Source organism: Labrus bergylta, chromosome 11 (assembly GCF_963930695.1).
Source record: "Labrus bergylta chromosome 11, fLabBer1.1, whole genome shotgun sequence".
NCBI classification, from domain to species: Eukaryota; Metazoa; Chordata; class Actinopteri; order Labriformes; family Labridae; genus Labrus; species Labrus bergylta.
In genome coordinates, this window is record NC_089205.1 from 20,057,718 (window position 1) to 20,072,285 (window position 14,568).

At 38.6% G+C, this 14,568-nt stretch overlaps 1 protein-coding gene across 1 annotated transcript; it reads left to right on the forward strand.

Annotated features, from left to right (window-relative positions):
• Positions 1-1,183: 1,183 nt before the first annotated feature.
• Positions 1,184-13,812, forward strand: LOC109985748 (extracellular calcium-sensing receptor-like). Its single transcript, XM_065960535.1, has 20 exons — positions 1,184-1,349; positions 1,500-1,633; positions 1,804-1,956; positions 2,041-2,241; positions 2,464-2,628; positions 2,785-2,979; positions 3,081-3,211; positions 3,359-3,455; positions 3,581-3,704; positions 3,851-4,323; positions 4,434-4,514; positions 4,695-5,039; positions 8,041-8,216; positions 8,360-8,708; positions 9,236-9,523; positions 10,436-10,987; positions 11,087-11,308; positions 12,608-12,731; positions 12,832-13,304; positions 13,390-13,812. The coding sequence occupies exons 1-20, from the start codon at positions 1,184-1,186 to the stop codon at positions 13,810-13,812; spliced, it is 4,872 nt and encodes a 1,623-aa protein (XP_065816607.1).
• The last annotated feature ends 756 nt before the right edge of the window (positions 13,813-14,568 follow it).

The following is a 14,568-nucleotide window of genomic DNA, read 5'->3' on the forward strand; positions in this document are numbered from 1 at the left end:
AACATTTGATGTTCACGAGGTGCAGGAGGAGTACTTTTCACCCTCAACTGAGCTGTCTGGAACTTTTTTGAAGTAAAATGAGCCATTAAAAGGCACAGATGTGTTGTCTATTTCCATCACTCACTACACATGGTGGATCAACTAAGGTGCGCTGAAAGGGACAAACTGGCACGCGATTAATTTGATTCAATTAATCGATGCATACATTTCAGACCTTAATATTTTGTTGAACATGTTGTCATTTTTCAGGGAGATCTTATTATTTAATTTCCCTGTAGATAATATGTCTAAACATGACAACCCAAACCCTTCTTAGTAGTTACCCTGTCTATTATAATTTAGTAGGAAATTATAGTAATGTCAGAATTAACCATGGAGGAGGTTAAAATCGTTTTTTTCTCCTAGTCATCTCTGGCGAGACTGTTCATGTGTCTTTTCATGTGTGTCCTCTCCTGCTTGCTTTTGCTTTTCATTGTGATTGGTTCAACTGCTGATGACTCATATGAATTTTGAAATGAGGCAAGCATCTGAGTTTTTAAATAATGTATTTCATTGGCCTTTCAAAGACTATGTTGGAGAACATTCTTCTCCAGCAGCACAGATAGCCTTTATGGGGTCAGTATGGAGGACACTGCCTTCTCCCTTACTGTTAATTTTGACATTATTTATTTTAATTTTTCTTGTTTTCTGTGATAGTACTCAGAGTGTGAGCGAAAGGAAAGAACTATATTTGAAGAGAAGTGTGGTGAGGGAAGAGGAGTCTGTATCAGCAAGACTGGGAGGTTTGAGTGATGTTGATTCTATCTCATCTCAGTGTATCAAACTTAGCTACAGTGAGCCTCCCGCCCTGCAGTCTGAAGGGGATGTTGTGATTGGAGCGTTTTTTCCTCTACATTTTCTGGCCCCGCAGCCACAACACAGCTACCAAAGAAAACCTCAGCTCACACCTTGCAGCGGGTGAGGGTATTCTTGATATCTTGTTTAGTCATACATTAAAAATATAAAAAAAATGAGTGACTATTACCCCCTTACTTTGATTTGATCAAAATGTTGTTCATAATCTGTTGACATGGTCAGATTTGGATTATTCTGATTTGATTCTTTCCATCTTGTGATGAATTATAATGACTACATCGAACTTTATTGGATTTTCTGCAGCTTTGACTTCAGAGCATTCCGCTGGATGATGACTATGGTGTTTGCCGTGGAGGAAATTAACAATAATTCAAGCTTGTTGCCGGGTGTTAAACTAGGCTACAGGATCTTGGACAGTTGCGACAATGTTCACACCAGTCTGCAAGCTCTTTTCTCTTTAGTTGGGCACTCCAAAGATATGCTCAGTGACATTGGTGCTAGAAAAGAGGGGGTAAAGACTACAGAACAAAAGAGGCAGAAAATAATTGTCACCACAATGAAGAATAGAGACACTGAAATAAGTACAACAAAGACAGACATGCTTGAAAACAACAGAAATGACAGATGGGAAAATGTGACTGCAGAGAAAATGTATGATGCAAAATCTGAAACATCCTCGTGTATGGCTGATTCTCCTGTGCCGGTTGTGATAGGCCTGGCGTCCTCTTCTCCTACAAGAGCTGTGGCTCAAACTCTTGGCCCTTTCAATATACCACTGGTAAGACGGGAATTGAAACAAATACAGTAATGATGCACAGTATTATAGTTTTCACAGGCTGCCTTTCCTTCAAAATGTGTGTGATAAGCCACACAACAATGTTGGAAATGTTTTTTAAATGTTTTTGAGTTATGTCTCATCTCTGATGAAGTAAATTTGTTTCCCTATAGGTGAGTTATTTTGCCACTTGTACCTGTCTCACTGACAAACACATGTACCCGTCATTCTTGCGCACTGTCCCAAATGATCTCTTTCAAGTTAGAGGTCTTGTTCAGCTCGTCACCTTCCTCAGTTGGCTCTGGGTGGGCACAGTAGGGACCCCGGTGAGATAAAGAGCTTTGAATGATCATTCAAAGTTGGTTAAACACATAAGCATCATTTACAAGTCTTTTCTCTATATATTCCAGGATGACTACAGTCAATATGGTATCCAGGCTTTTTCTACTCAGTTTAAACAACAAGGTGGGTGTTTGGCATTTCATTTGACCATCCCCAAATCACCCACAGCTGCTGAGATTCAAGAATTTGCAGACACGCTGCAGAGCTCAACCACACAGGTAGTGGTGGTCTTTGCAACTGAGGGACAGTTGGTGGATTTGTTCTTAGAAGTAAGCGCTCTGCAACTCAGTAAATGTTTATGACTATGTATTTATTGAAGATCATTATATAAAGAGTAGATATCTGTTGGATTTCTCAACCTTACTTTATTTAAATCTTACTTATTTTTCCAGTTGGCTGATAGAAATGTGACAGGGATCCAGTGGGTAGCGAGTGAGGCCTGGGTGACTGCTACCCTACTGACCTCTCCACACTTCCACCCTCTCCTAGAGGGCACACTCGGGTTCTCCTTTCCTGGAGTCAGGATCCCTGACTTGGAGGAATTCCTGTTAAATGTCCACCCCTCTCCCAAGCCCGGGATGGAATTGGTCAACATGTTCTGGGAAGAGTTGTTTGGCTGCAGGCTAGAGTTTAGAGATGGCAGATCTAAAGACAATGTCGCAGACACAATGGATATGTTTGTGGAATTGCATGCTCTTGATAACAAATCTGACTTTCAAAACATCTCTTTGCCTCTGGTAGGTCAGATTGTTGAGAACACAAGTTCATTCAAAGAATTGGTTGATAAAAACTATGAAGATGCAAATGAAAAGCCTATATGTAGTGGGTCAGAGGATCTGAGGTACACTGAAAGTAGTTACACTGATGTTTCTCAGGTCAGAATATCTTATAATGTGTATAAAGCTGTATATGCCATTGCCCATGCTCTGCACACATTATTGAACTGCGATTCTGAAGGAAAGAAACAGGGAATGTGTGAGAAACATATATTCTTTACTTCAAAGCAGGTACGATTTACAACTATATACAACTTAATATTTGATTTCCCTTGTTTCTCATGTTGTGCATTATTTTTACCTGATGTTTTTTTCTTCATCCTTCAATGCAGTTGCTTCATCATCTGCAGACAGTGAATTTCACCAACCAGTTTGAGGAAAAAGTTTATTTTGACTCCAATGGAGAGCCGGTCCCTCTCTACGACATCATAAACTGGCAGAAAGACAGCACAGGTGAAATCAGGTAGAATAATGTTTCCAGACACAACAGTAAAATGTCCAATTTAAACATTATGCATGATTTTTGACATTTTAAGCAGTCTGGGCATAGGGCTAACTGTGACACAAACTGTATCATGGCCCAGTGGTTTAAATGTTATGTTGTGGTTAGATTTGTCAAGGTGGGGAGCTATGATGGTTCAGCTCCTTTGAGACAACAGTTGCAGCTTGAGCAGTTCATGATTGTATGGACAAAAGGACAATCACAGGTGGGACGAATAAATTATTGACTATCTCTTCATATTCTAAAGAATCTCACCAAATGTAACCTGTGATAAATAATCAAAATCCCTGTTATTTTTCCTTCTTTAAAGCAATTTTCTTTTCTGTTCAGGTGCCTATATCTCAGTGTAGTGCTCCATGTAGACCGGGCAGCAGGCAGGCCAGACGGGCAGGGGAGCCCCACTGCTGCTTTGATTGTTTGCCGTGTGCAGAAGGAGAGTTCAGCAACCAAACTGGTAACGAATAAATGTTTTCTTCATATCCCCTACTGCTTTTAGAAGCAAAATGCTATTAATACCACATAAATGTTGTACAGTGAGAAGTCATCAAAGGATTTTGTGTGAAGGCAAACATTGGGTGTGTCCACATTCTGTCTCTAAAGGTTCCACTGAGTGTACTAAATGTCCAGAGTACTACTGGTCTGACAAAGACAAGGTCAAATGTGTGGCTGGGGTGGAAGATTTCCTGTCTTTTAATGACACCATGGGCATCATCCTGGTCGCACTCACACTTCTGGGTGTTGTCTCAACCACCATCATCACCACTGTCTTTCACCAATTTCGTTTCACACCAATCGTCAAGGCCAACAACTCGGAGATAAGTTTCTTGCTTCTCGTGTCACTCAAGCTCTGCTTCTTGTGTTCTCTGGTGTTCATTGGCCAGCCATCTGTATGGACATGTAGGCTACGCCAGGCAGCATTTGGCATCAGCTTTGTCCTCTGTCTGTCCTGCCTCTTTGTTAAAACCATTGTGGTTCTCTTGGCCTTCCGTGCTAATCTACCTGGTTCCAGGGCTCTGAAACAGTTTGGTCCCTCTCAACAGAGGACGCTGATCCTCTGCACCACAACTCCTCAGGTTGGAGGGCTGTAGAATTTCCATTGTCACCAACTTTAAACATAACTTTTGACTATCATAAGTAATTTTGTGCTTTTTAAAAAGAGCGTATCCTTCTCTATTGGCAACAGGTTTGTCTCTGTGCTGGCTGGCTCTTGTGTGCACCTCCCTTCCCATTCAGAAACCCAACATATCAAGCTGCAACTGGCAAAGTAAGAATAGCACTGTACTGCAGTGTTTTTTTTAATACCATTAGAGGACACCAAAGTCTGGAATGTACAAATTTAACTTTAACTTTAACACAATTACATAACATTTGTTATTCCACACCTTGATGCAAACTGTACACTATCTTTTTTCATTTGTACTCTTGTATTGTTTAACATAATCAGATTGTGTTGGAGTGTAAGGAACCATGGCCCCCAGGATTTTATCTCGTCCTTGGCTACATCGGACTACTGGCCTTCCTCTGCCTCCTTTTGGCATACCTTGGACGCAAACTGCCAGATACCTTCAATGAGGCAAAGCTCATCACTTTTAGCATGCTTATCTTCTGGGCTGTGTGGATCTCTTTCATCCCAGCTTATGTCAGCTCTCCTGGGAAGTTCACTGTTGCTGTTGAAGTATTTGCTATATTAGCCTCCAGTTTTGGACTGTTGTTATGTATATTTGTGCCTAAATGTTACATCATTTTACTGATGCCTGAAAAAAACATCAAGAAAGGCATTATAGGAAGATATAAAAGATGAACTGGGCATTAAGGTTGTATCTGGTTATTTGAATCAATATGTTAAAATGTGAAATAAAATGGATTGCCACATAAAACACGCTTTTGTGTCTTGATTATGACACTATTTTTGGAACAGTGTCAGACTGAAACTAACCCCTTTGATAACGATTAACTACTGACACGGTTGGGTATCTTCCCTTTTATACTGCATAGTGTCTCTAAATAAAACTTTAGTCGGCAAGACATTTTTTTTTTTTTTTTTTAATCTTTTAAGTACTAGAACAACAAAAAAGTGTTCTTGCTTCCCTATACAGGTAATGGACAATTCAGAGTCCTTGTATGGGAAATCCTACTTGACAATATTTCTGTAGTACTTTTCTCCTGAAGACTTTGTCAATTATGAGTAGGGACTATGAGCAGAGGCATGAAGGCTCCCCCGGTGACTCATCATCCATCTACTGCAGCTTAAAAAAATTGGCTATAATGACTGGCCTTGATGCACCTAATTACCAATTGATCCTATTTTTTCTTAGATCCTGAAAGACAGGGACTTTCCGTGTCAAGCAGGATTGCTCTGACGTCCTAACACTGATTAATAATTGATCCTATTTTTTCTTGGATCATGAAAGATAGGGACTTTCCGTGTCAAGCAGGATTGCTCTGACGTCCTAACACTGAAGTCCAGGACCAACCTTTTGAAAGACCTCGGCCCTTTGCTGCATGACATCCCCAACTCTCTCTCACATTTCCTGTCTTTCTTAAGATGCCCCTTCTTATCAAGTCAAAAATGGACCAAAAATAACTTTACAAAAACCCACAATAGTCAATCAATCTTTATTTGTATAACAATAAATGTTATCTTGAGATACCTTACAAAAAGCAGGTGAAATACCGCACTGATTGTTATATAATATACAAAAGAGAAGGTAAAAATAATGGGAAAAATCAATAAACCTTAACAGGTGAACAATGCAGTGTACAGTGACATGGTGGTTATAGGGCTGCTGCCTCATAGTGAGATGGATCCAGGGTTTGAACCCCATATCGGTTTTTTCCCTTTGTAGCTAGAATGTTCTGCCTTTCTCAGTGTGTAATTCTGGACCATGTTTTTGAATGACAATGAATTGGAAACTAAATAAAAAGGGACATTCTGCAAGGCATTCCAGTGGTGTGGTGATTACATGTGACAAAGTGGGTGAGATGCTCTTTTCTTATTCAACACTTTGTCACTTAAATCTTCATTTATTATCAAATCATATTATTCTTTACAGTTGTGTATTTTGCTGTAATGTATTATTGCTTGTGTAACATTGCAGCCCTTACTATCTTGTTTGTCTGTGTTACATTTCACATCACAGTCTTGATTTAGTTTACTCGTTTTTATTTAGTCTGGAAGTAAAAAATATCATAGTTCATCTCTTATCCATACTTATCTTTGTTTGTTTCATTGTTCAGTTCACCATGTGGTCCAAGGCAACTAGAGGGGCTAGTCCAGCACTTCCTGGGTATTTATCAGGTTTATGATGTCATCACTGACATCACTGGGGCAGACCATCAGAAGGGGTTTGTTTCTGATAAATGTTTTCTTTCTAATCATTTCTTTCAGATTTAAGTTATAGGTATAATATAATTTTATTTTATTTTATTTAGTTGAGTAAATGATGCGATGTTAATGTAAGGGTTGCTATTGATTTTTTCGCTTTTAGAGAAAAGTGAAACCCCCTATGTGAGTTGTGCTGAATCCAGCTGCGGCCATTTTGTAAATGCGGCCATCTATAAAGCCGGGAGGCATTTGGTCCTGCAGGAGGAGAGGTGAGGACGTGTTGCCTTTAACACGAGCCTTAGTATGATTTAACTATGAGATATTTTCTTTATTTCCATTGAACTTTTTTTTTTTTTTTTATTAAGTTAACACGTGTTTGTTTAATTACTGTAATTAAATACTCAGCTCTTGGAAAAATGTCATCTGCTGAGTTGCCTTTCTACACCTTCCTAACACACGTGCTAAACTACTTTACAAAACTTCTCACAAACACATGTAGTCTGGAATATGTTTTTGAATAAGCTTCATGAACTGAAATATAAAAAGGCAAGCAATGCAAGGCAGCACAGTGGTTAGAACTGCCACCTGACATGAACTTAAATATTTTAATGGTGTGCATTGATTTGTGGATGTTTTTCAGTTAAAAAAAACAATCATAAAACTGTAAAGTATTGGCTTTAAAGTTCCAAAACACACCCATAGAGCGTCCTGCCTCCATCACATCAACCTAAGGTAAATGACTAGTTTTCTTTAGATTAAATGCTAGTTATTTCAAAAACACTAATACATGTGTACATGAATTAAAAGTTATTTATCATGAAGGTCCAGGGTTTTAATCCAGTGTAGGCAGAGGGAGAGAAGAGAGAGCGAAAGAAGAGAAGATGAAAGGGGAATTAAAAAAAGGTTTTTATCAGAAATGGATAGATCAGAAATGTCAGTAAATTACAGACTTCACTTATTCAGTGAGAATGAGCTGCTTTAAACGCTGATGTTAGGGTTTATTCCTAATTTACCAGAGACCCCCTTGTTATAAGAATCCCAGGGGAATAGTGCTCATGGCTCTGATACTTGAACACAATAATCCACATTGCTGGTTGAGTAAAGCTTCAGTACTGACTGACATTTGAGTAAATAATTAATTGTTCAACACAGGCCTGCCTAAAGTATCAATTCTCTCATCTTGAAGTGTATCGTTATAGAAAGCTTTGTACACTCTATCCAAGCCACCTAAGGTGTTACCTGTTATGATGTTACAACTATTGTACCTGGGCGTTTCCTTTGCCATCCATAGCAGTATTTAAACCAGCCGTATCCTGAAGTATCATAGTCATTTTTACATCACATGAAAGGTCAGATTCTGTGTTTAGCCTTTGAAATATTCAACATTACTGAGTTGTAGATTTTTCTCCAACCTGACACAGCAATGGCTATGCTCTCTATCCTTTTTTTACTTTCTCTTTTTAAGGGAAACTGTGTCTCAACTGCTGCTCTGGACGACTGTGTTTTCTTAGGGAAAGAAGAAAAAAACAGTCTGTATGAAGATGGAGATGTAGTTATAGGGGGCTTGTTCCCTCTACACTACAGCTCTGTATCCTCTGTTCCGACTTACAAAGCAGAACCAACACCAACTATGTACAAATAGTAGGTGACCTTTTGAATGTATTTGATAGCCCTAGGCCTGTGTGCAATGCATGGTGTGACATTTTCTTGTATTTCTGTTTAGGTTGTTTTTGTATACCTAAATATGTTTTCAGATGAACAGCCTTTCAATTCTGCACATGTAGTTTCAGCTCTCGTGCCTTGCGCTGGATGCAGACCATGACATTTGCAATCACAGAGATAAATGAGCGCAGTGACCTACTCCCACAGCTCAAGCTGGGTTTCCACATCCGTGACAGCAGTGATGACATACCCGTGTCTCTAAGAGCATCCCTGCTGCTGGTGAACGGCCAGCCAGAGAGAGGTTCCACAGCTGAGAATGTGACAGGAAACAAAAATCTCAAACAAAACCTTGGTGCTAATTTAGGCTGTTCCGCTGTACAAAGGACTGTGTCCTCAGTAATCATAGGTGATGCTGCCTCTGGAGTGTCTATGGCACTGTTAAGAAGCCTGGGTTCTTTCCATATTCCTCTGGTGAGACTGTCTGACTGTTTGAGCACTGCTGTTGAGATAATACCAGGGATATGTGTTTCTGTCATGTTTGATAAGTCTTTTACATTTCCTATATATGCTTGAGTTCTGAATAATTGTTGTACAGTGAAAAGAAAAGCCCCATTTCAATGCTTTTAAGTTTTATTTTTTTATAAAGCAGGTCTTACTGCTCAAACATTCTCTAAAGAAGTATGATTATTCTCAACGCAGAGAGAAATGTTTAATTTTTTAATTAAAAAATGAAATTGCTAAATTTTCTTTGCACTCATGAAATGTGTTTTTAAACTGGATGGCAAATTTAAAGTGCTTTATTTTTAAAGGAACCAGTATAATGCGTATTGTACAACAAAAGGCCGTTTTTACAGCTGATAGTTAGGCTTTTAGCTTCCCCACCTCTTAAATGCCCTCCTTTAAGTTCTAAAAAATGTTGGGTTTTTTTGGGTGTAATGCGTCGCTTGTTTAAAGGCCACAGTGTACTAGAGGTTAACTATTGTTTGTTTTAATACCAGGTGAGCTATTTCGCATCCTGCAGCTGCCTGAGTAACCAAAGGGAGTTCCCCACATTCATGCGCACAATGCCTAGCGATGCCTTCCAGATCAAAGCACTTGCCCGGCTGGTTAGTTATTTTGGCTGGACTTGGGTGGGAGTCATCGGTGTGGAGTCAGATTACGCTCGCTTTGCCATTGAGCTCTTTCTGCAGGAATCGGTGCAGTACGGTGTGTGTGCTGCCTACACTCACTTTTACCCTGTAACCCTTAATCAGCAGGCTTTAGATGAGCTTCTGGATGTGATTCAGGTAACTGAGTCATTATAGATTTTTGTGTGGAATGAATTGAGTTTGTGGTGTTGGATTAAGATAGTAAAAGAAAGCAAAGGCAAGAGGGTTTAGAGGGGAGCAAACAATGACATCTGGGGTCTCCATATATACACATGCAATGTAATTTAGTTCTAAACAACTATATTACCCTATTAATGATCACATTTTAACTTAAATCGTCTTTGTGTCATCAACAATCTAATCAAGGAATTAGAAATGTATTAAAACTTAAGAAAATAAATTTCTCAAATCCAACTTAATTTTATATCACTAACAGTATGTGATGTTTAAACCACTCATCACAAACACAGCACAACATGTAACGTAATGATATTGATTTCATTCATTCTTATTTGTAATATTTTGCATTACACTAAAACGATCAAAGCTTTTTAAGTAGGTCAGTAGAATGCTTAGCATTGAAATACAATAAACTATATCCTGATACCACTAGTATTAAACAACTAAATTCCAACTAAATCTGAAACATTTCAGACTGATACACTGGATTGTATTAACAAGTAATTGTTTATATGTCAAAAATATATTTCATCACTTTTGTATTTACATATTTTATTTATTTGTTTATTTGACATGGACATACAGTCACATTGGTGCTGTAACATTTAACCATGCACAAGTCCCAGATGCACTGCTCTGAGTGTTTTTAGCAAAATGCTAATTTGCAACACCTGTTCCATCCCCCTGACAATGTGACCATTCATTTACTGATTCAGTACTGCATTTAAGTGCTATAATCTTACAGGTGCTTGAATCTACTATGAATCACATTTAATGGAATGTTAGAGAGATCAACATACCATCATTTTATTAAAGATTTGAAAATAGCTTAAATATTTTATTAACCATACCCACATTTTCTCTGTTTAGATGGCGTCCTCAAAGGTCATCATTAACTTTTCTGGTGAGTCAGAACTTCAGGGTATTCTGGCAGCAGTCCAGCGCCGGAATATAACCGGTCTGCAGTGGATTGCCAGTGAGGCTTGGGCCACTGCCTCATCTCTCTGGGAAAAGTTTGGAGAGCTCCTGATGGGAACACTGGGATTTGCCATCCGTAGAGCTGATGTGATTCCAGGGCTGAAACAACACCTCACCAGTCTCAGAACACCATATATTCAGAAATCAGCCTTTTTAGCAGAGTTCTGGGAAGAGCTGTTTAACTGTCGGCTGAACGGGTCAGTGAACAGCCATTCTCATGGGGGTGACAACTACCTCAACAGATTTCCATGTAAAGGGACGGAGGATTTAAGTGAAGTTTACTCTCCTTATTCTGATGTGACACAGCTGAGAGTGTCCTTTAATGTCTACAAGGCGGTGTATCTTGTGGCCCATGCCTTGCATGATATGAGTGACTGCATAGTAGGACAGGGGCCCTTTCCCAATGGCACCTGCACAGACCCTAAGAACTTTGAACCATGGCAGGTGAGACTGTTTGTAGGTTGAAAACTATTTTTTTCAGGAAAAGGTAAATAATGCATAATATGTATGTGTTTATATAACATCTTTTCTACCCCTCTTTAGCTCATCCACTACATGAAACAGGCAAATTTTTCTGCACTGGGAGAGAAAATCAACTTTGATCAAAATGGTGACCCTATTGCTTATTATGATCTTTTGAACTGGCAAACGAGACCTGATGGCTCACTTCGATTGGTAAAAGTAGGTTTCTATGACGCCTCCATGCCTGCTGGACGCAGCCTGGTCATAAATGACTCAGTGATTGAGTGGCCTGTTGGAAAGCAGGTGTGTTCTCTGCAAATGGGCTTGAGACCATGTTCATCTCTTAGACTGCTGTATGTACTCTTGATCAACACATCCGTGAACTTGATTTTAATGGTGTGCAATTTTATTGATTGTTAAACAAACAGAGGTAAATGTTGACAAATATACATTGATTGCACACAATGACTGCAAAAATGAATCACCATTTATTGCCCAATATTGATTACAATTTGTAATAATAGAATGAACAAAAAAAAGTTAAAGAGAAATAGCTGGGCTAATTAAAGAGAAAAAAGGCATTTGAAACAACCTGCATTTTTTTTTTAGAATATGGTTGACATGTGGATAACTGAGAGAACAAAGTCTGACATTTAAAATTCATTATGAAAAATATAAAAAACTTAAACCAAGGAGGTAAAAGTTGTACTATTATAGCAAGTTCAAATTATTCTTGAAAACAAAATAAAAAGTACTCATCTGTAGATTAAAGCTAAAATACTGTTATGTTAACAAAGGCACATCTTTAAAAAAGTAAAACTGTCAGTTGAACTGTGTTCACAATGGTGCATGAGCATCCTTCTTTTTTTGACAATTTAAATAATTTAACCCCATACATAAAGCAGCTTTCTCACAGTCTTTTGGGAACAGGTCAGTGAAAAAACACCCAAAGAGGAATGAAAACTGCTTCATTGCTGATTTTACATTGCAATCTCTCTTTTACCATAGCTTAAAGAACAGTATTCATGTTTCATTGTAATACATTTAATTTTCAATTTCAATTTTATTTCAATTTCAATTTTATTTGTATAGTGTCAACTCATAACAAGTGTTATCTCAAGATACTTTACAAAAAGCAGGTAAAAGACCTTACTTATTGCTATATTGCAAAGACCCGGCCTATCCATCATGAGCACTTTAGCAAAGCAGCAAAAGTAACAGTGGTAAGAAAAAACTGCCTTATTAAAAGGCAGAAATCTTCGGCCGGATCCCCGGCTCATGACGAAACAGCCTTCACAGTCCTAGACTGCGCCGGGCTTGGAAAGGGATAGGGGGAGAGATGGGATAAGATGCAGGAAGAGGGATAGGGAGCAAGGGGGTGGGGGGAGGCAAACCGTCCATCAACAATCCGGTGGGGGGGGGGGGGGGGGGGGGGTTATTCTGGCATAGATCATGCTGAAATTGGTTTGCATGCTTGAATCTGTTATTCTGAAAAAAAGTTGGATCAGAACTGTAATGTTTAACAAAGCAGAGGCAGAAGGCCTTCAGGTGAATTTTGATATATAACAGTGATTTTTTGAGTGGCTGAACTTTGCCTCTCAGGCTTCCCGGTCTGTATGCAGCGACAGCTGTCCTCCAGGTTTCCGTATCGCGAGGAGGAAGGGGGAACCCATCTGCTGTTTCGACTGTGTCCCTTGTGCTGAGGGCGAAATTAGTAACAAGACTGGTGTGTTGAGTTCTGTCTTTCTCGTATTGTCCAAATATAAACTTAAACTTGTGATTAAATGTGGCTTTTCCAAACCGTTTTCTTCTATCCCCATCTACAGATTCTTTAGAGTGCTCACACTGCTCTGATGACTCATGGCCCAATGGAGCCAGAGATCTCTGCCTCCTCAAGACTATTGAGTTCCTATCTTACCACGAGTTGATGGGTATTGTGATGTGTGTCGTAGCAGTTCTTGGAGCTTGTATCTCTCTTTCAATACTTGCCATATTCTTTACATATAAAGACACACCACTGGTTCGGGCGAACAACATGGAGTTGAGCTTCCTTCTCCTGGTGTTTCTTACTGTCTGTTTTCTTGTCAGCCTGCTGTTTATTGGCGAGCCCTCGGACTGGCTTTGCCGAATCAGATACCCAGCATTTGGGATCAGTTTTGCCCTTTGCATTTCATGCCTGCTTGCCAAGACAGTGGTGGTCCTCATGGTTTTTAGGTCTACACTGCCAGGAAGTAATGTCATGAAGTGGTTTGGACCCAACCAGCAGAGAGCTAGTGTGCTTTTAGGCACAATTATCCAGGTAGAAACACTTCACTACTTTCCTTTTTTTAATTTTTAATTGTGACACTAATAAAAGATACATCCTGTTTTTTCTCTTCACTTAGGGAATAATCTGTTTCATCTGGCTGCTCAATAATCCACCTTACGCCAACAACAACACAAATTACCACAGTGCTACCATTATTATTGAGTGTGTTGCTGGTTCAGAGTTTGGCTTCTGGTGTGTTCTTGGATATATTGGCTTCCTGGCCTGCATGTGTTTCCTAACGGCATTTTTGGCTCGGAAGCTGCCTGATAATTTCAATGAGGCTAAATTCATCACCTTCAGCATGCTGATATTCTTCGCAGTGTGGATTACTTTTATCCCAGTGTATGTGAGCACAGCAGGGAAATACACAGTGTCCGTCCATATTTTTGCGATTTTAGCCTCGGCTTTTGCTCTCCTCTTTTGTATTTTTGTTCCGAAGTGCTACGTTATCATTCTGAAACCAGACAAAAACAGCAAAAGAAACATGTTGCAAAGATGAAAACTACAATTTAATAAAAAAGTATATTATATTAATGGATAAAATATCTTAATTTGTAACAAGGCTTGTAAATGAAATGTTTATTATGTAGATTCATGCTTAATACAATTTTAGAAAAGATTCTCTAAAATACTGTTATCAAAGTGCTAGCTAAGAGCTTTTTTTTATGTCAGTTTGTTTTCTGATAATGCAAATATTTGCTATATTTCATAGGTTATTAAATCATACATGTCTAATTTGATTTTTAATTATAATTGCTTCAATATACCAAAACAGAGAATTATGAATTATCAGAATTATGAAATAATAAACATACTGTAAAGCTATATAGATGGGTTATCTGTGTTTTTTGTTTTTGTTTTTGATGTATGCATGCAAATCTAAAAACATTAGAGTATTGAAGAAGATTTAGTATGATGACATTTAAAGATGATAAAGATAATGGCCTTAAATATGTTAAATAGATGCTCACCTTGACACGGGTACAACAATGACACTAACTAATCAATAATATACAAAGTTGTACACTCAGAAAGAAAAAAAAACACTTAAATTTATTATAATAAAATAAAATAAAACACAATTTCCTTTCCAGGTTCCTTTAACTTCATATGAGCAGCTGAATATGTTGTAACCATGTTACTCTCGTAGCTTTCGAGGACAATGACCGTCAACTGTACGCAGGTTTTTTATTCCAGTTCAATGTGTATGACATGAAGACAAAATATAAAAACTGAGTGGAAAAAGTTTAACTGC

Excerpts from the sequence above, each read along its gene's own strand:
- LOC109985748 (XM_065960535.1), top strand. The coding sequence starts at position 1,184 with ATGATGACTATGGTGTTTGCCGTGGAGGAAATTAACAATAATTCAAGC. Across the intron at positions 4,324-4,433 it reads TCTGCACCACAACTCCTCAG|GTTTGTCTCTGTGCTGGCTG; the intron begins GTTGGAGGGCTG and ends TATTGGCAACAG. Across the intron at positions 4,515-4,694 it reads ATCAAGCTGCAACTGGCAAA|ATTGTGTTGGAGTGTAAGGA; the intron begins GTAAGAATAGCA and ends TAACATAATCAG.